At 41.1% G+C, this 23794-nt stretch overlaps 1 protein-coding gene across 2 annotated transcripts in view; it reads left to right on the top strand.

Moving 5' to 3' along the window:
• The window catches only part of csf1a (colony stimulating factor 1a (macrophage)), a 53352-nt gene extending 30101 nt beyond the window's left edge, over positions 1 to 23251 (top strand). The window contains exons 4-8 of one of the 2 annotated variants that reach the window (XM_049022584.1): positions 8715 to 8885; positions 9416 to 9602; positions 15078 to 15256; positions 16636 to 16679; positions 20450 to 23251. In XM_049022584.1, coding sequence (XP_048878541.1) covers positions 8715 to 8885; positions 9416 to 9602; positions 15078 to 15256; positions 16636 to 16679; positions 20450 to 20558 — 690 coding nt within the window. In that variant the 3' untranslated portion in view covers positions 20559 to 23251. The remainder of the gene's footprint in view (positions 1 to 8714; positions 8886 to 9415; positions 9603 to 15077; positions 15257 to 16635; positions 16680 to 20449) is intronic. The other variant, XM_049022583.1, reaches the window with a different exon arrangement.
• Positions 23252 to 23794: the final 543 nt, after the last annotated feature.

Raw genomic sequence — 23794 nt, forward strand, 5'->3', positions numbered from 1 at the left:
TTTTTGTACAGGGGTATTACTTTAGCTATTTTCATTTGTTGGGAATGTACCAGTTTGCAGAGACAAATTACAAATGTACGTTAAAAGTTTAGAGATACCACTTGCATATAGACTATATGGAAAAAAGTACTGGGACACACTTCTTATAGGTACTTGGAAATCCTGCATTGGTCGCTCGCTCTACTATTCCATGTGATGATGTCATCATTTTTTCAGCGACGGCTACGGGTTGGGTGCGAAAATGCGGTTTTCACGGCTAGCTCTGCATTCAAATTATGAGATATCCGGCATTTTGAATAATTTATTTATCCTTCATTTTCTTATTTTTTACCGGATCAAAATCGGTTCAGTATTCGCGGAGCAACAACAATTTGAAAACAAGGTAACTTTCACGCACTAAATAAAAATCGAAAGAATCATGGGGCATCGATTATTTGTGCACAGGCATATTTATTGCACCCTAAATGTGAAAATTGCCAAATATGATGACGATTGATGCATGCCCACACTGTACAATTGTGTGCCCACTTCAGGATAATTGAAGATTGAAGGGATTTTATAACCACTCCGATTGCTGTGCGGAGGATGGGTCAATGTCACGTGACCACCGATCTGGCTTCTGATTGGTTGGACATCATGCCAGCTAATGTAGATACCCCCAACTAAATTTTCATTTCAACATTCAACAACAAAAATCACTAAGATTGGTTAGATACTGGCAAAGTTATGGTTGTTTAAGTGCACCATACCCTATTTACAATTTCTTACATTTAATGAACAAGGCGCAGGCGGTCCTCCGCCTATGCAGAGCGAAGTTGCTCTAAGTAGTCACAGTTTTTTCTACAGTTCTAATTGTAATTACATTAGAACAAAAGTCTGAATTCAGGCATATTAAATCTTCAATATCTCTGGTTCTATTAAAGCTATATTGACAAATGAGGTATAATTGTTTATGGTTTTTTAATCTCTTTCCATTAAAATGGGTGTGAAGTTAATCAAGACACCTTGGTGAAAAATTTCCAAGTACCTACTTCTTAATCATTGAATTCAGGTGTTTCATTTAAAACCATTACCACAAATATATAAAACCAAGCATCTAGCCATGCAGGCAGGTTTACAAATATCTATGAAAGGTGAGATCGTTCTGAAGACCTCAGTGAATTCAAGCATGGTACTGTCATATGATGCCACCTTTGTAATAAATCAGTTTGTAAAATTTCTTCCCTGATAGATATGTGCATTTTTTTGGCAAAGCAGAGCAACAGAAACTCAGCCACAAAATATATCCCTAATCACTAATAACAATTAAAGCGTGTAAATTAACAGAATGTAACTGTTGTATCACAAAAAAATGCAGCAGCTTTAACATAGATCACTGTAGTATCATGATAATGAAACGCGTTTTAATATCAAATATACAGACAAAGGGGTGGCATGGTGGTGCAGTGGTTAGCACTGTTGCCTCACACCTCTGGGACCCGGGTTCGAGTCTCCGCCTGGGTTACAAGTGTGTGGAGTTTGCATGTTCTCCCCATGTCGTCGTGGGGTTTTCTCTGGGTACTCCGGATTCTTCCCACATGTCTTTTGGACATGCTGAGGCTAATTGGAGTTGCTAAATTGCCCGTAGGTGTGCATGTGTGAGTGAATGGTGTGTGTGTGTGCCCTGCGATGGGCTGGCCCCCCATCCTGGGTTGTTCCCTGCCTCGTGCCCATTGCTTCCGGGATAGGCTGCGGACCCCCAACGACCGAGTAGGATAAGTGGTTTGGAAAATGGATGGATGGATGGCTATACGGACAAATTAAGTAGATTTTTACATATATAATGACAGCATAATGTTTTAAAAAGATAGCAAAATTCTTCTTGTGTACATCCATCCTTCCATATTTTGGAAGCTATGGGCATGAGGCAGGGAACAACCCAGGATGGGGGGCCAGTCCATCACACCCCACGACGAAATGGGGAGAACATGCAAACTCTGCACACATGTGACCCAGGTGGAGACTTGAACCTGGAACCCAAAGGTGTGAGGCAACAGTGCTAACCACTGCATCCACATGGTGCCCCCTCTTGTGTACATAAACCTATAAATGCTCAGCTACCAATAAAATACAATGCATTTTGTTGTATTGGTAGCATACTGATTAAAAAATTACATGTTTTTGGGGAAATGAATGACACATTACACAGATATTCAGTTACATCCGGTTTATTAACAACTTTCAAAAACATTAAAACTGACATTAACTGTCTTCAAATGTGTTAACACATTTTAACATTTAAATAAAGTACTCACATAAAAATGCTCACATAAACAAGCTCAAAAACACCAAGCACAGAAACATGCTTACATAAACTGGCAAAAGCCTTGTGCAGAACAAAAGAAGTATAATCACTTTTGTTATTTACAATGTTCATAGATCGCATTGTGAGGGCAACTTATGTTAATCCCTCCACTCAAAGTCAGCTATTTTTGAAATAAGAGACAGAACATTTGATTTCACAGCTTGTCTTTTTGCTCCTTTCTCCACCTTGAAGCCCCTTTCTGGGTTAAATTTGTGATTTACATATCTTTTTAAGGATGTAAATGCGCTGTCACAAAAATGGCACTTGAATGCTGCAAACTTCTCTGTGAGTTTAGCTGTGCTTTTATCATTTGGCGAATTATCTAATCCATTCAAATCTAAAACTTCTATGACGTCCAATGGTCTGTTTGTTTGCAATCGGTGCATACGCGAAATGTGACTGGTGGCAACACTGTCAAACAAAGCATATATTTAAAAAAATCGAAATATACATACCTTAATATGTGTCTTAGTCCTTCTCTGACTTCGTAGCGAGTTCTTGTATCAATTCTCAGATGATCCCATCAGTTCTGATCTGCAAAACTTTTATTTCTTTAAACAGATAAATAGAGCCTTCCACTGCCCTCTGGGTATGCGCACAAGTTTGAAACTAGTTGCGACCGGAAGCGTCCAGTCCATCACAGTATAGACCTTTTGTGAATGTAAAAGTCATAAATCTCTTTAAATCCAATATAAACGCTCCTGATTGTTCATGTTAAGATAAACACGCTATAAACTGAGCAATGACAATCTACTTTTATCTACTTGCCGACTCGGAATTAAGCATTCGTAATTATTTAATAATATAATTACACTAAATACCAATTCGGTGACTCGTACATTCCCCATATTATCTAATTTGTAATTGTATTTTTTGTAATGTTTGTAACCTTAACTCTACACAAACCATTTAATATATATACAACAACACAGTACAATTGTGGTGGATATATGTTTAAGAATGAAATGTGCAACAGGTTTTAGAACGGTTAACCAATGTAGATTTTATATACACTGAATGCAAAATTAAAGTTAATGAAAGAAAATTCACAAAAAAGTGCTGTTGCGCTTTAATAAAACAGCAGCACATGTTGGTACAGTAAAAACATTGAAATTTTACAGATAAAGCATGTAACCATAATTCTAATTTCTGTAAAAATACAGAAAAGAAATTGTCCAGTTTCACTGAAGGGATTTCTCTGTTATTTTACAAACTGTGCGTAAATATACGTTTATGCAATGTAGTTTTAACGAAATTTTTCTGTCATTTAACATAACAGGAAAAAAACGTGAATTACAGTCAAATTGACTGATATAAAACAGTTTAAAATTCTGAAAAAAATGTCCTTTTTACAGTGCACCTCATAGGTGTTAAAACAGAGAAGAGTCTCAATCAATGTCTTCCTTGTGCCTTGAGAGGTGGTGGGACCAGTCGAGCAGTGCTTGAGGATCAGAAAGAACATGATACAGTGCGGGTGAAATAAGTTCTTTTAGATAGGAGGGTGCTGGACCATTTTTGGCTTTGTAGGTGAGCATCGGTGTTTTGAATCTGATCCAGGAAGCTTCAGGAAGCCAGTAGAGGGAGCATAATGTTGGTGTGGTATGGGAGAACTTGGGAATGTTGAAAACGAGTCAGGCAGCTGCATTCTGGAACAGCTGCAGAGGACAAATGGTGCTCAGAGGCAGTCCAACTAGGAGTGAGTTACAATAGTCTAGTCTCGAGATGATAAGAGATTTAACAAGTACCTTAGTGGCCAGTGTGGAAAGAAATGGACGAGCCCTTATAATGTTGAAGGGGAGAAATCAACAGAAGTGGGGAAGATTAGCAATGTGAGACAAAAAGGACAGTAAATTGTCTATGGTTACCCCAAAGTTATGGGCGCTGACCCATAATACAATAATAATACAACCCGAATACCAGAAAAGTGGGGACGTACTTTACATTTGAATAAAATGACTTTCAAATTATACGAGCTAATATTTTATTCACAACAGAACATAGATAACAATACAAATGTTAAAACTGAGAAATTATACACATTTATCCACTAAATGAGCCCATTTCAAATTTGATGCCTGCTACAGGTCCCAAAAAAGTTGGCACAGTGACAACAAATGGATGAAAACGCAAGAAAGTTTAAAAAGATTCAACTGGGAGAAAATTAAGTTAAGTGATATCAGGTCTGTAACATGATTAAATATAAAAGGGATGTCAGAGAGGCAGAGTCTCTCAGTAGTAAAGACTGGCAGAGGCTCTCCAATCTGAAAGAGTGCATAAACAAATTGTGGAATACTCAACGTCAAATTGCAAAGGCTTTGCAAATCTCATCATCTACAGTGCATAACACCATCAAAACATTCAGAGAAACTGGAGATATCTCTGTACATAAAGGATAATCCTGCGTTCGATTATCTCTCAGAACTCGGAACTTCCGAGGTGAGTGACATCATGTCTGACAATCTCCTGTTCGAGACACATCTCGGAACAAACATGGCTGCCTACATTAACACGCTGTTGTGTGTTTTTGCTTTATATCTTAGCAGATTTGGAGTGAGATTCTTTTTTCCGAGAGACATACAAACATGAAGCATGAACTAGTCAAACCACATGAAATGCTTTTTAAAATATTTTAGTACATTCATTGCAATAGGCAAACAATCTACAAAAAATACAAAATACACTAACAAGTCTGGTAAAAATCTGATATTGCATGCTAGGATACTGTTTATGGTCATGATATGGTATTCTCTAAATCGAACATGTGCATTTACATTTATAACTGTTAATACATTTAGCTAAATAAACATTTAAAAATATTTACAAATTAGAATTACTGTTGACTGTGTAAGCCGCCATGTTGAAATGACGTCACAGGGGAATCTCGGACAACAAAATTCTGTCCAACATCAACGTCATAAAAGAGGCGTGTTTTCCAATGACGTTTTTCGTGGCATTTTCATCCGAGTTCCGACTTGGAGAGAAATAATCGAATGCAGGATAAGGCCGAAGACCTTTATTGGATGACTGTGGATTCCTGTTGGTAATTATGGATGCTGTGTCCTCCGGGCTAAAGAGGAGGGAAACTGTTAGGTTTAAGAAATGGTTATCAATCATTTCTTATCATTTCTGTATAATCAGCAATGAGTGTAATCATGTATATGGATTATTTTGTTTTACTTTAACCTCATATGATTGTGTAACTAACGGGTGCATTTAAAGTTCATTCAGCTTGCATGTATCTTGAGTACGTGCTCAAAAGTTGCCCACCTAAGCCAAACCAGAACTTACTCTCTTTGTTCTCACTTCCCTATTTTGTAAGACCCCTGCGCCTCCCACTGACTATAAATAAAGGAGCCAAGGGGAACCACCCTTTGTAGCACATTCTGCTGAGAGTGTGGGTACTCTTGCGCAAGTAAAACTTTAAAGTGTGTTGTCTCGTAATTCATAGTGTGTGCAGAGTTGGAGTGCAAAGCCTAGCGCTTTCTCCAACAGAAACCTTCCAGTATGTTATCAGCATTCAGTTCGAAAGCCAGCATCTCTAATGGTATGGGGGTGCATAAGTGCATACGGTATGGGCAGCTTTCATGTTTTGGAACTATGAATGTTGAAAGGCATATAAAGGTTTTAGAGCAACATATGCTCCCCTCCAGATGTCTATTTCAGGGAAGGCCTTCTGAATTCCAGTAGGACAATGCAAAACCACATACTGCAGCTATTACAACAGGATGGCTTTGTTGGAGAAGAGCCTGGGTGCTGAATCGGCCTACCTACAGTCCAGATCATTTAGCGCATCATTAAATGAAAAATATGTCAAAGAGGAACTTTTCAGCAGCTGGAAACCTATATCAGGCAAGAATGGGACCAAATTCCAACACCAAAACTCCAGAAACTCATAACCTCGATGCCCAGATATCTTCAAACTGTTTTGAAAAGAAGAGGAGATGCTACACCATGGTAAACATGCCCCTGTCCCAACTATTTTGAGACCAGTACCAAGCATCAAATTTTAAATTAGCTCATTTTATGCAAAAATTGTAGTTTTTCAGTTTATACATTTATGTTATCTACAGTATGTTCTGTTGTGAATAAAATATTGGCTCATGTGATTTGAAAGTCTTTTACTTTTCATTTTATTCAAATTTAAAGAACATTCCAGAACTATTCTGGAATTCAGGTTGTAGAGTTGTCCACGGGAGATCACAAGATCCTGGTGTGGGGATGGATCGGATTAGATGGGATGATTAGCAGTTCAGTTTTTGCGGGGGTGGTAGGAAACAAGCATTGCCATGCTAAGCTATGAATTCCAAGACTCATAAGGATGGACAAAAGAGTCTTGTGGTTGACTATGTCAAATGATGCTGAAAGGTCAAGGAAGATGAGGACAACTGACAGTTTGGCTGCTCTGGCAGCATGTACCTTTTCAGTGGCAGCCAAGAAGAAGAAAGCGAGGAGAGAAGAATATTAGTTGCTGACTCCAATGCTAGGGAGGAAAAAGAGTCAGGGTCTGTAAGATATGATTATTGTGCAGGCAGCAACAGAAGGGGAGACACAGTGGAGGTTTTGTTGAGTGGGAGAGAAATATTCATAGTTGGGTTTATGCAGGGTAGGTAGGCTGATTCTAAAGGGTAGAAAGTGATGATCAGGGACCTCATGTATAAACAGTGCGTACGCACGAAACTGTTGCGTACGTCCATTTTCACGCTCACGTCGAGATGTATAAAAACAAAACTTGTCGTACCGCTACGCACATTCTCACAGCAGCTCCACACAAGGCGTACGCATGTTTCTGCTCAGTTTTGTAAACAGACGGCTCCCAGTGGTAAGTCATTGCTACTGTGGTTTCCCTTTTTAAACTCACAATCATGACGCTGACTTTATCCAATACACCGACATTAATTGTATGTTGTTTACAAATGCACGGCACCTGATTTTTAATCAATTTGTAACAATAAAACAGTGCAGGAAATGACCAAACTATTACAACTACCATGGCAGCTCTTGCGTTACTAGAAGATATCGCAAATGGAAGAATTGGAAGAGAGTGCGTATTCAGGGATCATAGTGATTTCCTGGTCCATGACGATGAGTGAGAGGGGTGTTTTCAGTACGGAAGAGAATGAGGAGTATGTCCATTTCTTTAAGAAAGTGACCTAGGAGGGTGGTAGATGACAATGATGAGAAGGTTGATTAGAGAAGAAACTGCAACTGCATGGAATTCAAAGGATGACATATTAAGATGGGACAGAAAGAGGGGTGTGTAGTATGAATTCTAAGACAGCAGCAGATCTGTACCACCGCCCCACTTACTTTCTCAAGGAGTATGAGAAAAAACATTAGCAGAGGAAAGAGCTGCCAGTGTAGCCGCGCTCTGTGGGGATATCCAGGTCTCAGATAGAGCCAGAAATTCAAGAAAGTAATAGGAAGCAAGGACGGAGATAAAATCAGCCTTCTTTCAAGCAGATTGAAAGTTCCAGAGAACCCCCTACCACCCTTGTCTGAAACTTGGACAACAGGAGAGGGTAGAAAGTTGCTGATGGCACGGTCTCTTGATATTACGAAATTTTGCCAATTCTATGCTTCCAACTTTGTGTGGGAACAGTTTGGTGAAGGCCCTTTTCTGTTCCAAAATGAATGTGTCCTAGTGCACAAAGCAAGGTCCATAAAGACATGGTTGGTTGAGTCTGGTGTGAGACAACTGGGCCTTTACAGACCCATGACCTCAATCCCAACACATTTGGGATGAACTAGAATGGAGATTGCAAGACAGGCCTTCACATCCAAGATGTGCCTGACCAAGAAATGCTCTTCTCACGTACAGTAAACTTGTGGAAAGCGTTCATAGAAGATATACAGACAACTGTTATAGCTCCAAAGGGGGGACCAACTTCATATTGTTGGCTATGGATGTAGAATGGGATGTCATGAAAGTTCCTGTAGGTGTAATGGCCAAATATCTCAATACTTTTGTCCACAGTGTACTACAGGAACATACTAGTTCAACCAATGACATAATTTTGGTTGAAGACATTCATGAGGTGATTTGGGTGATACCCAAAAGAAGACATGTAAATTTCACACCCAGCAAGCTAAAGTAGACATCAAATCCCCAAACCAAATAAGCATGTGTGTTTGTGTGTGTATAGAGAATTTTGCTGCATACAAATTATATATTGCTATTTCTGTCATGTACATATAATGGGCAAGGCTTTTGGTATAATTGTGCACCACCAAAAAATATGAATCTTCTGAAAATTTAGGCAAGCCTCCTTAAAAATGTTTTACTTATGATTAGATTTTTTTTATAAAATCATCCTGATTTATTTTTAATTTTTATTCTATTTTTTATTTTCTTTTTATATATGTATAATAGAGCGAAGTCTGCTATGTCAAAGCAGCCTTTCCCCAAATCCTGGATCTTCTCAAAAGTCACTTCAACTATGACCGGAGCTCCGATAACTTTCGTTATGTCAATGCATTAACAAATATGATCTTCAATATCTACTCTCAAAAATGTATTCCCGAAATTAACGAGGAACATGAGGTGAGTGTCTCCTTTACCTTACTGAGCTGCACAATCTGTAGTTGCTTGTATCTTTGATAATACGCCCTAGGGAAAAGCTGGGCCTCTGTAAGCAGCTGTTTACCAGATGATAGACATGATTAACTTCACTGCTTAGCTGTCTTTCACAGTAGTCTGTAACTCTCTACTAACAGGAATTGGCAAAGTTTCTGTATAAATAAATAATATACAGGGTCTTTAGATATCTGACACCAATTAAGAATACTCAGGAGAATTTTCTCACCAAAGTATATTGAAACTCATATACATCAGCGTTAAACACTACACTCAAAAATGTCCCTATATAAATAAAGGTAATATAATCTAATGAAATATGACATACAAATGGTAAGATACTTTATATGGCAGGTTATAAACTTTAATTTCCATAAATGAATCTGCTTAACTAAATAAATTTTGGGTGGGTATGTCACATGTGTTGTTCTTTGAAATGTCCATGAAATCAACTATAATGATTAAAATGAAAAAATTGGTTTTTAATATTTTTCAAGGATCATCCAGTGAAATTTACCAAAGCCTACAGCAGTTCTCCACAAGAGGTGCTAGAAAAAGTTCAAGAAGTCATCATGATGTACATGGACTTGATGACAGAGAATCATGCACCAGTTAACTGGAACTGTGCACAAGAATATGCCAAAGATTACCCAGAATCCATCACAGGGTCCACCCAGAGTACAGGTAGAGTAAAACTTGCATCTAAGGCACAAATTGCATCACCTTAGTAACAGTGGTAAATTGGCTCACAACAGTAAACTGCACCACACACAAATCTTGATTTAAATTTTATATTTTTTTGCATTTTAAATATTTTAAAATGGTGTATGCATGACGTGGTATATGCATGGACATTCATGAATAAAGATTGTGTTTTGAGTATAGTGCATTACATAATAGGGATGAGCGAGTACAGCATTATCTGCATCTGTTAACCATATGAATTATCTGTATCTGTACTCGGACTGGGCGGGGCCTAACCCGGAAGTGGGCGGGATTTAACCTGGAAGTGGGTCGGGTTGTCTTGAAATGGGCGGGGATTTAACCGGTGTGTTATTTTAAGCATGCAATTGATAGGGGTTGATCAGAAATTGTTATATTTATTGCTGATTAGAAAACTATTTACATGACAGCATCAGCATTGAGCTTCAGATCAGTGGTTTTGATCACGATAACAAACGAACTTTACACAGAACAAGTTTTGCAACAATGAATACAACACATGCGATTGCAGTTATGAAGTAAAATGTAATGAACAAGTTTTCATCTCAACATAACTTTCTTTTTTTAACTTTTAATTTTTTATGATCAGTGTGATTTCATTTTTTTTGTTCTTTTTTCTTTTTTTTTATTTCCACACCAGGTATGTGTGTGTGCGTGTGTGTAGCTTAATTTGTAATATTATTTATACCACAACTACCTTTATTTTTTTTTTATAAAATACAGCAAGAAAGTGTCACTCAGTGCCTGAAGTCAAAAAACTGGTTAGAGCCAGCAGTTAAAAAAAAAAATACTCCGATGACCGGCAGAGAGAGGGAGAGTGTGTGTGTGTAGCTAATTAATTTGTAATATAGTTTTATACCACTAATTCCTAAATTTTTTTATGAAATACAGCAAGAAAGTGTCAGACAGTGCGTGAAGTAAAAAAAACTGGTTAGAGCCAGCTGACGATTTAAAAAAGAAAAGAAAATCTCCGACAGGCAGAAACGCGAGTCGCATTCTACCAAGCACCACATCTGAACAAACCCCACGTTTACCAAAACTCTACTGATTAATAAGTAAGTACTACAAACCAAAGTAAAAAACAAACCTGAAGCTGAAGAAACCCTAAACATTAACGGAAAAAACCCGCGACCCTGAGTGACTGAGGGAGAGACAGAGAGAGAGAGTGCACTGTTCTTTATGGGGCACCGTTTGTAAAGGTAGCAAACATTTTTGTACTTGCCACTCTTTCAACATTTAGTGCAATTTTCTGACATTTAGCTAGAAGTCAACGGTGTTGTGGATCATCAGGTTTTTTTGCTGTGTAAATTATGTTCAAAATTGTTTCTCATATGTAAATATAAATGGTTTGTCTATGTATAAATAGTAAATGTAAATGTTAAATATAAATGTTAAATGTAAATATTAATATAAATGTTAAATATAAAACTTAAATGTAAATATAAAACTTAAATGTAAATATAAATGTTAAATATAAATGTTAGCTAAATAAAGAAAATTGCACTAAATGTTGAAAGAGTGGCAAGTACAAAAATGTTTAGTTCTCTTCTCAGTGTTCTGTGTGTGAATGAGCAGAGCGGGACACAGCAACACAAAAAATCTGTATGTGTGCAGGGGAGGGGCGCTGTGACTAGTCTATCACGGAACGCAGACACAGTCAACTACCCAATGAGAATTTTTATTCAATCCGAGCACAGATATTGACTCATATTACTCGTATGATACTCGTACTCATCAAAAGTACTTTATCCGTACCAGATACTCGTTTCAGCCGAGTATCCGGCTCAACTCTATTACATAATTACATAAATTACACTGAATTTCCTGCACCTGCAAAAAGTCCATATAATAATCACGTCTCCACAAATTTCAATTTCATCCCTACTGAATCACAACATCACAAATCTTTTTTCTGGTTTCCTATAGGTCCTACTACACAATGCTGTTGCTCTTGCCCAACTTTAGGCCATGAACCCTCTAATCATGTTTCCATGTTGGCTACCAGCCCATGGAATGACATGACAAAGACCACCTTCTTTCAGTAAAAAATACCCCTGCATTCCTTGAGGCCTACCCAACCCCCCTTTTACTCCTTGAAGCATTGTTAATATCTAATTATATAATTCATGATATTGATGGCCCTATCCTCCAAAAAGACCTGGGAATATATTTGGATTCCTTAAAGCTGCTGTTAGAGGATGCCTGCCTGATTTAAACCCTGCATCTTCTGATGAAGAAAAAAATGGCTTCTCTATTACCACTAGTAATACTAGATGTTTTCAGTCAGAATTAGTCTCTGTTCTTCCTGAGATCACTCAGTTCTTTGATGAGACAGTAGTTTTGTTTAGGCCAACAACAAGCATACAAGTCAGAGAAGTGTTAATTGATGATACTGGCTCAGTTAGTGACAAGTCTTCCATAGCAACTTTAGGGTTTACAGAGAGCTACAAAAATATTGAGTATCTGCTCTGACTTTTGATGAATCATTACAGGGAGAAAGACCTGAAATCACACAGCATTTCCATCTCAAAGGAAACCATAAATCAGTCAAACACACCATTTTAAAGAAGTCCATGATGGTATCATTCCGGATAGAGTGAATGAAAAGACAACTGTAATAATGCTCAAGAGATTGATTAACCCCAGCATAAATCAATTACATTTTGAGACTAAGTCTCGTGGACAGCTTTTAAGTCTTTAAAAGCAGCTAAAATTGCTAAAGAAAATACATTTTCAACAAATATTCATAGTCATTCCAAACATGTTATGCTAACTTCACAAGTATGTAAAAATGTATGGGTACAACAATAGACATTTTCAGTCTAAAATCAACCTGTCAGACCACTGGCGAGCTGCGAGCGCGGAATCAGGGTTAAGCAGATGGAAATCCAAAAAGAGCGGGTTTATTGCAGGTGAAGCACAAACACACGGCACAGACTTCAATGACAGGACTGGGAAAGCATACTTTGACGTGGACTTACATACACAGGATTGAATGAAAAACAAGAATCGGCTGAGAACAATCGGGATTGCATGTGAGGTTAATGAGGGAGCGTGGCACACGAGAGGACTGAACGAGCTAGTTATGACAGAACCCCCCCCCCCCATAGGCACCAAGGGGAATGAAGAGACAGGACCTGGGACAGGAAATTTGCAGAACAAAACAAGACCATTAATGGGAGACCGGGAACAGGACGGACACACAGAACAGGCACAACGGAAGCAAACAAGACACCAACTGGCAAATTACGGGGAACACAGAAAAGGAGACACAGGAAGAACAAAAGGACTAGGAGTGAAGACCAGAGACACAGAGTGACGAGGAGCAGACATAGGAGGCCGGAAGGGAAAGGACGGGGGACAACGGGGAGTCTAAGGGAACTCCAGCGGGCGAGAGGTGGAAGCCGCAGGGGCAGCAGGTGACCTCGAGGCCGGAGCTGGAGGGACTCTCAGCGGCAGAAAGGGAGGAGCAGGAAGGGACCTCGTAGGGGGCGAGGAGGGAGGTGGAGGAACAGGTGAAGCAGGCAAGGAAGAAGTTTGAGAGGGCACCAAGGGAGGTAAGGAAGGCGAAGGGAACCTCAGTGAATGCGAGGAGGGAGGGGAAGCCGCGGCAGGTGATGGCGCAGCCACAGCCAGCGAAGGCACAGCCGACCGACAAGTCAGAGTGGGGGGACCTGTAGGTGACCAACGAGGCGACAAGCCAGAGATGCAGGCAACCGATGAGGCATTGGAGGGGGACCCGCAGGCAAACACTGAGCAGGAGCCCAGGGAACCACAGGTGATAGCTGAGCAGAAGCTGGAGAACACTCCCCCAGAGGGGTTCAATGGGACCATCAGGGAAATCCCAAGGGGTCCTATTCGAGCTCCTCCTCCACCAAGGGGAAAGGAGCGTTGGTCGGACAGTCCAGGACCTCCTCGAGGACAGGGATCGGGGTGATGGGAGCTGGTGGTGCTGGAGCAGGAACAGGAACCATGGGGATTGGAGCTGGAGTTTCTGTGGGCAGAGCAGGGACAGGCAGAGCAGGAAGCGCTGTGGGCAGAGCAGGGACTGGCGGAGGTGTGGGCATGGGTTGCTCAGGCACTTCAGGCACAGGCAGGTCAGGAACAGTGGGGAGCGGAGCATGGTCCACCAGTACAGGAACTTTCAGGGGCATAGCCGGAATGGGCGGCGCTCACTTGGGTGAAGCAACGGTGTTGTCCAGAGTGAATACCGCTGGATTTAAAATCGGGAGGGGATACTCTCAATTTACGGTAGGGGAAGAAGCGGAGATGGAGATTGCCCCAAAGAAAATCGTCGGCCCGTCTTCTGGCCTCCGATCTTTCTTCTTCTTCTTTCACCGGCAAGCTGTTGTTGGTGGAGGTAGGGGTTCTTCGAAGAGGAGTGACGATGAATCCTTGGTACAGCTCGCTGATAAGTGGTATAAGCCGGGTCCTCACTTCGGTCACCCTCCTCAACAGCTGCCGGAGCTTCTCGCGCACCTCTTCTGCGGGATGGACGTCAGTATCCAGGGTCATCCCTTCCAAGATGTCCTGGCTCTGGCTTGCCAGAGCCCAAACTGCAGGGTCCTCTTGGAACTTCAGGCTGTGCGAGCCAGTATAGTATCTCTTCTACCAGACTGAGGTAGCGATCCTCGGTCGGGGAGGTACCTTTTTTAAGAGTCCTATCATTCTGTCAAACCACTGGCGAGCTGCATGGAATCAGGGTCAGGCAGACGGAAATTATTGCAAGCGAAGCACAAACACACGGTACACACTTAAGTGACAGGACTGGGAAAACATACTTTGACACAGGACGCAATGAAACAACAAGAATAAGCTGGGAACAATCAGGATTGCACGTGGGGTTAATGAGGGGGCGTGGCACATGAGAGGATCAAACGAGCAGGTCATGACACAATCAAAGATCCCTTAAGCAAAATACTTAGACTTTTGACAAAACCTACTCATAATTGGCATGCACAGTTTGTTGTAACATCAGTATAAAACAAAGAGTCAATATATGTCAGGACTACAGATGCGACAATAATTAGTTCAGGTAATGTAGTTTTACCCAGCTTTTTCTCATTTGTATCTTAATTAAAACACATATTCTTGCATGGATTATAAATCTCAGTTACTCAACTGTCAACATCCTGCCCAAAAGATTTCAGCTTTTAGTTGTGGAGTAACTGAAGAAGAACTGTGGAGGAACTGTCTCAAATTACTAAGAATACACAGCTTTTGGCCCTCTAAGCACAGCTTTGAACTAGCATGATCCAGTCACTTACAAATTGCTTTATTGTCATAAAGTTTGCACAAATGTTGCGTTTTGCTAATAAATATTCCATATTTATTCATTCTTGCTGTTCAAGCCAGTATGAAGAAGATATGACTATTTTTTTTTAAATAGTTTTTCATAGTGTACCACAAACCTTACCTGGTTTCATCTGTCTTCAGGTCAAGGGCAGGGTGGCTTCTCACTTAATAAAGAACAAAACTCATCAAGTGTTGGTGACTCAGAGAAGGAAACCCAGAGCAACACATCAGAGCATAATATGTTTTATAAAACAGCCTTCATACTGGCTTTAGTATGTGGAGGACTGCTGCTAACAAGTACTGTCTACTGTTATAAAAAGGTAATTGTACTTATCACAACATCACTGAGAATATATCAGCAATACTACATTTTCATACAAACCATCTGTGACATCATTTATTAATGTCAGAAAACAAAGGGTTCCAAACTGTGTTTTAATTAGAAATTTGTCAGGGAGGTTAATACAATACAATACAAATAAAGTTTATGCTTAAAAAAATACATGGGCACCGTTAAACACCCCATGCAACAGATTTCCCAGAGCAACACATATCCTTAATTGTTTTATTATATATTACTTGTCTGGAATGGTTTATACTACATCCAGCCACCGTGCAACACAGGAGTCACAGGGGGCCTGGAGCAGTTTTCAGACAGCATACAGCACAAAGCAAGGGCATATGTCAGAGGGTGTGTGAAACTCCATGAGAGGGATAGTACTATCCACTAAACCACTCAGTATGTTAAGAATAATTGAAGTTACGTTTTTAGTCCAGTATAGTTGTGTATAATAAGGTTGCTCTCTAATGGCCACTTTGGGGTACAATTGAAGCTTTAGCATCTTCTGTAAGTGTACTAATATCATGTAGTGGCAGCTGTGTTGCTTAATCCTACAGTTCTTTCAACATTAATTGTTTTCCAAGCTACCTTATTAAGTCATATATTATATATATTATTATAATAAAATAATATATAAGGTGAAAGTACTCAATTTTCATACTTAAGTGAAAGAATACATACCAAACAAAAATGCTACTCAAGTAAAAGTCATCCAGTGAAATACTCCTCAAGTAAAAGTAAAAAGTACCTTGTCTAAAAAGTACTTAAGTATCAAAAGTAAAAAGCACTACACAGTCGAATCTAGTGATCTTACAAAAAGCAACCTATCCTTTTAACTTCACTCAAAACAGGTTTGAATAGAATATTATAAGCTACAGGAAAATTGAACAAGTATCAGGTGGGTTTAAGTCTGACTCTGTAGGTCTACTCGACACACCTCCCATAGTCCTGCTTGCCAGCTGAAAAAATGTTGCCATGATTGGTGGGCAATGGCCCGAATCCATGCTTTCGTGCGTACTTTTTCATGTGACCCTTTTCCCATCTTCATTTACTCAGAAAGTAACAAAGTACAATTCCTGAAATTAATAATAATAATAAAAAAAGAAAAAAACTAATTCAAAAATATGTAAAACATACAAAAAAACTACTACGTTACAGTAATAAGAGTAAATTTGCATGTTTACTTTCCACCACTGGATGAATATTGTCAAAGTTTGATAAAGCATTAATTTCATTATTTAATTGTCTTGCATAATGTTGTAAAATATAATAATGACATGAAATTTACTTGAAAATAGCTGTAGGGATCACAGTTCTCTGAAAGATTTATATGTTAATACCATATTTTTTTGTTTACAGAAACTCAGAACACTTCATAACACCAAACTGACTGAAAACCAGAGGTAAATAACTTATAGTATTTAAAGGCCTGAACTATTAAGAGACAGCTCATATGTTTTGGTAAAATGTTTGTCATGCTAAAATTTTAAACAATCACAAAATACACTTTTTATACAGAGAAAAAAAAAGATTTGTAAGAACTCGCAAAACATTAATGACTGTGCTGTGTCCATCTGAAATACAAAAGACGGATTTCAAATACAAATTTTAGCCTATTTATCGACTAATAAGTATAAACCTAAGTGATACAGACATGTCCTATTAGGTGTGCTTTACACATTAAACTATGGGGGACAATGCATACTACCATGTGTTCATATTATGTGTTTTTATACTCATTAATTTATGCTAATTAACCACCACTGACTTTGAGCAAGACAGATGGGCTGTTGAACATTAAGTGTGCACACAAACATTGAAATATATATATATATATATATAAAACACATTGAAAGATATTACAGCTGGAAAACTGTATATAAAGCTAACTTTACCGCGGTGTTGAAATTCCATTTCCATACATGTATACATCATCAATAGATAATTTCAGGGAGGCATACATGAAAGTGGGTTCGGGTTTAAACCTTAACTCTGGCACCGTGGTAAAATTAACTTTATTCAGTTTTGCTGAATATCTTTCAACAAAAGCGAATAGTACAGTTATTAATATTTTGCGAGATCTTGCAAATGTTTATCTTTTTTTTCCCCTTCCATGTTCCCTCCCGGACTCCATACTTCTACGAGCAAATACACTGCTATAATTACAGCTGAATTTTTAAACATATTAAAATTTGCTTTTACTTTTACTGTTTAAACATTGTCTGATCTGTATGTTAGAGTTTACAAAATGTTTCTTTTGTAGATTTATTTGCGTCTTTATTTTGTAAAACTCCCTTTTTGACCAATTATCAAACCTCATGCAGTCCTCTCATCATTTGGTGCAACCATATGGTCGTATTGTGTAAACAAAAGTTGAAGGAACTGAATTAAATCAAAAATTACATGTTTAATTACTAGGGATCAAATATGAATTTGAGTGATGCCATATGTGTATGTTGATAGCATTGTCATACCATTTTCAATCATTTTATGGGTTTTAGAGTAAAAATTGGCTTGTAAATTCTAAGAACACCAGTGAAAAATGCTGTCAAAACATAAATCTGAAATTGATAAAAGAAAAAAGAAAGAAATAACGAAACCAGCTTTTTCAGGACGACTTATTGTACTACTGATTATGCATATAAAAAATATATTTTTAGGACTGGTCTCACCACATATTTTTCAATGGGATGGAATGTAATCTAGATGAAAATATTGCTAAATTCACTAAATTTCATGTTTTTCTAAAAAAATACAATGTACATGACAGGATATTTAAAGAGTTGCCAAAAATATATTTATTTCTGACACTCTGTGACAGAAGCTCATTTCAACCACTTGTATCCACCATCTAATTCTTTCGGTCACTACAAAAAGCTTATGACTATAGGTGAGGGTAGGAATGTAAAAAAAATAGTATGTGGTACCTTGGGCAGAGCTTAATGCTCCCCTCCTTCTATGATGTCATAAGCAGGAGGGGGCATGCCCCTTATTCTGATTGGTCAGGGGGTTATATCCATATGGTATCATACATGTTTATGCCACGTGTTGCCGATAGGGGCCATATGGTTTGGGGAGATATGGGTTGCATTAAACTTTAATAGAATAAAAATACATTACATATATTTATTAATGTGTTATTTTTAATTACGTTTTTAAGGAATAATAAAACATATAGTAGGATGAATGTAAGCTCAGACACGTCCAGCGGGGGTCCGTCAGCAGCCATGTGCTGTTAGTAGACACAAGCGTTCCCAACACTTTGCGTGTTTTAAAATAAGGAAGCACCATAATGTTTTAAAGATGAAAAACTTTTGCGTTATTTTTTTTAAAAAAGAGAAAGAAAAGCAGGCGGAATGTAAACAAGTACAGACATGCCTGAATGAAACAGAAGAGTTTAAACAAGCACAAGCGAAGCCAATTAACATACAGCTCGTCATTTTAAAAGAAGAAAGCACTTAAACTAATTACATTTAACCAATATCCATTGATTGATTGATTGATAGTACTTTATTGATCCCACAGTGGGGAAATTGCGTGTTAACGCAGCTCCAGACAGCTAGCAAAACGAGCTGGGTGCTGAGGTAACTGGCTGCCTACCGTGGCGCCATTCGGAAAAACCGACCATACATATACACAAACATCACAGTAGGGGGCAGACCGGTCGGGAGACAGGGGAAGAGAGAAGAAGAGAAACAGGATAACATGAGGAGAGAGGAGAAGAATAAAAAAACAGCCCCCAGATTGTACTCCAGTGGGGAGTACATTGTGAGAACCGAAAAAAAACACCTCAGCAACATAAGCACATGGTCATTACACTGTACAACATAAAAATGACACGACTTGCAACGGGTAGGGGAAAAGGGGTGGTGGAGGTAGTCCAGCAGAGACAGACAGCCATCCGGTCCTGCAGTCATGGAGGCGCTGGTCACCAGACCGCCTGTTCACGCTGGGGGTATGAAGCGGCGAAGGCGTTGGATGGGGGGAGGGTGCGGTAAGTCCTTGGGATTGGGGGAGAGGAATGCAAGAGAGTCTCACTGCCTTGTTCTTCTGGGGGAGTTGTTAGTTCAGCAGCGGCCTTGGCCTAGGCCGGTGCTGATTGGGGGGAGCCAAAAACTTGATAGAATAGGGTTGTTTGGGTTTCCGTGCGAGAAGCCGTAATTTCCAGCTCCACTAATGTCCACGTTGGTCTCCACCATCCAATACTTTTTGCAAAGCTGTGAGCTTCTCCATGATGTTATCCAGTTTGCGATCAATTGTCATAGTCTGAGTGCTAACAGCTCTGCCCACTCCATCAATCATTCCGGCCAGCCTAGTGGGGCTTTGAGCAGCTGTCACCGTCTTCTTCAATCTTTGATAAGCCAGGGCAATGCCTAATCCAATCAGCATAATACCTGTAATCATGGTTCCGAATAGGTAGATGTCTTCAATGTCCTCCACGGAAAGAGCTGCCAGGCACACGACCCTCCACCGCTCCCATCCATCCATCGTGTAGCCAGCTGCATACGTTCCTGCAGGACAGTTAGGTTCCCCCGAACCTAGGTGTCAATTGCACCAACTGTGAAGATGGTGTCAATTGCATTGAGAGACCAGCTGATCAAATCCATCATTTTGCGTAGTTTGGAGAGCAAGGCTGAGAGAGTCTCTCAAGTATATGACAGTAGACTAGACATCCATCTATCGTCTCCCGCTTAATCCGAGGTCAGGTCACGGGGGCAGCAGTCTCAGCAGGGAGGCCCAGACTTCCCTCTCCCCGGCAACTTCATCCAGCTCCTCTGGGGGGATCCCGAGGCATTCCCAGGCCAGCCGAGAGACATAGTCCCTCCAGCGTGTCCTGGGTCTTCCCCGGTGCCTCCCCCCAGTGGGACATGCCCGGAACACCTCACCAGGGAGGTGTCCAGGGGGCATCCTAATTAGATGCCCGAGCCACCTCATCTGGCTCCTCTCAATGTGGAGGAGCAGCGGGTCCCTCCTGAATGACTGAGCTCCTCACCCTATCTCTAAGGGAGAGCCCAGCCACCCTGCGCGAAAACCACACTGCTCCTCCTGAATCCGAGGTTCGACAATCCGGTGCACCCTCCTCTCCAGGACCCCTGAATAGACCTTACCAGGGAGGCTGACGAATGTGATCCCCCTATAGTTGGAGTACACCCTCCTGTCCCCTTTCTTAAAGAGGGGGACCACTACCCCGGTCTGCCAGTCCAGAGGCACTGCCCCCGATGTCCACGCGATGCCGCAGATGTGTGTCAACCAAGACAGCCCCGCAACATCCAGAGCCTTGAGGAACTCCGGGTGAATCTCATCCACCCCTGGGGCTCGGCCACCAAGCACCAGAGATAGGGGAGTCCACCCCCAAATCCCCACACTCTGCTTCCATATCGGAAGGCGTGTCGGTGGGATTTGAGGAGGTCTTCAAAGTATTCCTTCCACCGACCCAAAACGTCCCGAGTTGAGGTCAGCAGCGCACCATCCCCACCATAAGCAGTGTTGATGTTGCACCGCTTTCTCACCCTGAGCTGCCGGATGGTGGACCAGAATCTCCTCAAAGCCGTCCGGAAGTCGTTTTCCATGGCCTCGCCAAACTCCTCCCACACCCGAGTTTTTGCCTCAGCAACTGCCAAAGCCACATCCCGCTTGGCCCGCCGGTATCTATCAGCTGCCTCTGGAGTCCCACAGGCCAAAAAGGCCCGATAGGACTCCTTCTTCAGCTTGACGGCATCCTTCACCACTGGTGTCCACCAGCGGGTTCGGGGATTGCCGCCGTGACAGGCACCAACCACCTAACGGCCACAGCTCGGATCAGCTGCCTCCACAATGGAGGCGCGGAACATGGCCCATTCGGAATCAATGTCCTTCACCTCCCCCGGGATATGGGAGAAGTTCTGCCGGAAGTAGGAGTTGAAACTCCTCTAGACAGGGGATTCTGCCAGACGTTACCAGCAGACCCTCACTCTACGCTTGGGCCTGCCAGGCCTTGCCGGCTTCCTCCCCCACCAGCGGAGCCAACCCACCACCAGGCCTGGCTCCGGGGGGGGGGGGGGGGGCCGGTGACCCGCGTCCGGCCAAGGGAAACCGCGGATTCAGAATGTTGTCCGTCATTAGGGATCTTGTGAGCCGTACTTTGTCTGGTTCCTCACCCAGGACCTGTTTACCTTGGGTGACCCTACCAGGGGCATAAAGCCCCGGGCAACATAGCTCCTGGGATCATTGGAACACGCAAACCCCTCCACCACGATAAGGTGCCAGCTCCAGGAGAGGATTTAACCAACATGTTTAAAGAAGAACTTTAGTGGTATTTATTTTGTTGTTAGGTTGAAGAAGGCATTTAACAGCAAATGTTTAGAAGGAATAGGTTGAAAGGCGAAATGAGCAAGTCCCGGAGCTCGGCCATATGTCGCTGGTCTTTTTGAAAAACGCAGTCGAAATGATAGACCAAAGTGGCCAGCACTTGGCGCATGCTCGCTCACACAGATGCCCATTTCAAAATGGCAGCCTGGTATTTCAAATAACGTTTTTTAAGCAATGAAGCACTTTTCTGCCAAGGTGAATAATAAAGCGCTCTAAGCATTTCGAGAACAAGAATCAAGGAATAACGTGGATAGTTCTTGTTTAAATGAGCGCATGAGCTCTCTCTCTCTCTCTCTCTCTCCTGTAGCGCATGCACATAGAGACACACAATATTTTCTTTAAAGAGCCGACTCGTGGTGTCAAGTAGCCATGACTGTGGCGGTCAAATTATTGCCAATCTCATACAGACAGAGCCCGCAAGCAGTTCGATGACCCCAGCGACACCCCCTCCCCGCAACTTAGTACTGCTAAACCTAACATGGGCTTCCCGCAAACCTCTGTGCAGCATATTCTCGCATAATGAATGTATCTGCATAAAACTCAAGAAAAAGTTTGAACAAAGTATGATCAGCCGGGAATCATTAGGCCAACCCACTTCTTCCAATAATGACCAATAAGATGAGAGAAGCCTATACTTAACCATGTTGAAAATGTATTAATACCCATCACTCCTGTGAGCCAGCACTCAAAACGAGACACCCCTCCCCAGCAAGCAGTGGCATGCGAACAGACAACTTCGACCATCCCGACACCTCCTGAAGCGGCCACGCAGCCGGGTCCATCCTGGCCACCTCTGATAGATGAACATACTTTTGGACTGCTGTTGAACAATGCTGAAACCGATCCCATCCTGGTCCCCACCAATACAGCCAATGACTTTTGGGCTGCAACTTAACAACTTACCAGAGCCTCCTAACCTGCGACTGGACACTCCATCTGAGTTTCAGCAGGGCGCATCAAGGGGTCCGTATGGCAAACCGTTCCTGTCACCAGCACCCCCTTTGAATCCGACATGGGCGCAATGGCCAGCATTGGTGATTGTATTCTTTGGTACATTACGGCTCCCATCACCGACGATCGACGAGCTCTGCAAGCGTTTTGCGGCACTGTCATTATCTGAAGATGTTGTAGATGGGAGCATCACCACCAAGAACATAATCAAAGGGTCGCTGGCCTGTATTCTAGATCGAGTAATCGAGGACATGCAGGAGACCTGTGTTGGGTGCTCTGTGAATCATCCAATCCAACATCGGCACACATGCCTGTACTTCTTTAACAATTTTGAAAAGTTGACTAAAAAGCTGTATAGACCATCGTTTAAACATGTTATCATGAAAGTGGTCATGATATTCAATCCTCTTCCCTCACCCATGAAAGTACAGGGTGCTGTTGAAGCCGTCGTGTTAGCTTAAGGATGAAATAAATGTATGGGAGAATTTTGTTAGTTGAAATGTGATGTTGAAGAAAAAGATTACGAGTGCCCTGTAGATGCAATTAATGATTTCTGGGATAAGCACAAGTTCGAGCAGACTCTGGATGGTGTGTAAACGCTGAACTGTTCAATCAAAATGTGTGTCTGGCATTTTTTACATGCTTTCTAAATAAAGGTTTGAGTTAACTCAAAAAACACTCTGTCATTATTGCTAGAGATTCACGATGGATAATAAGCACTTTAAACGTGTCTATTATACGCCATCAAACCCTGGGTCTTTTGGACGTCCCGACAGATTATACAGATCGCTGTTAGATGAAAATGGTGTGTGTAATATAAATAAGAACCAAGCTGCAACATGGTTGTCTGGTGAAGATGCATACACATTACATAAATTGATCAGGTTTAACTTTAAAAGGAATAGAGTCTTTGTGACTAATATTGATTCTCAATGGCAAGCTGACTTGGTGGACATGTCAGCTTATGCGGAACAGAATGATGATTTTAAATACGTGTTAACGTGTATAGACATTCTATCAAAATATGCATGGGTGCGGTGTCTTAAAAGCAACACAGGGGCAGAGGTAAAGAAAGAGTTTGAAAACATTCTCTCTGAAGGCAGGACCTCTAAAAAGCTTCAAACTGATCGCGGGACAGAATTTTTTAACACGTCATTTCATAAGCTTACCGAGAAACATAGAATAATACATTTCGCCACTGGTAACGATGTCAAGGCAT

This window comes from Brienomyrus brachyistius, chromosome 8 (assembly GCF_023856365.1).
Source record: "Brienomyrus brachyistius isolate T26 chromosome 8, BBRACH_0.4, whole genome shotgun sequence".
Taxonomy (NCBI): domain Eukaryota; kingdom Metazoa; phylum Chordata; class Actinopteri; order Osteoglossiformes; family Mormyridae; genus Brienomyrus; species Brienomyrus brachyistius.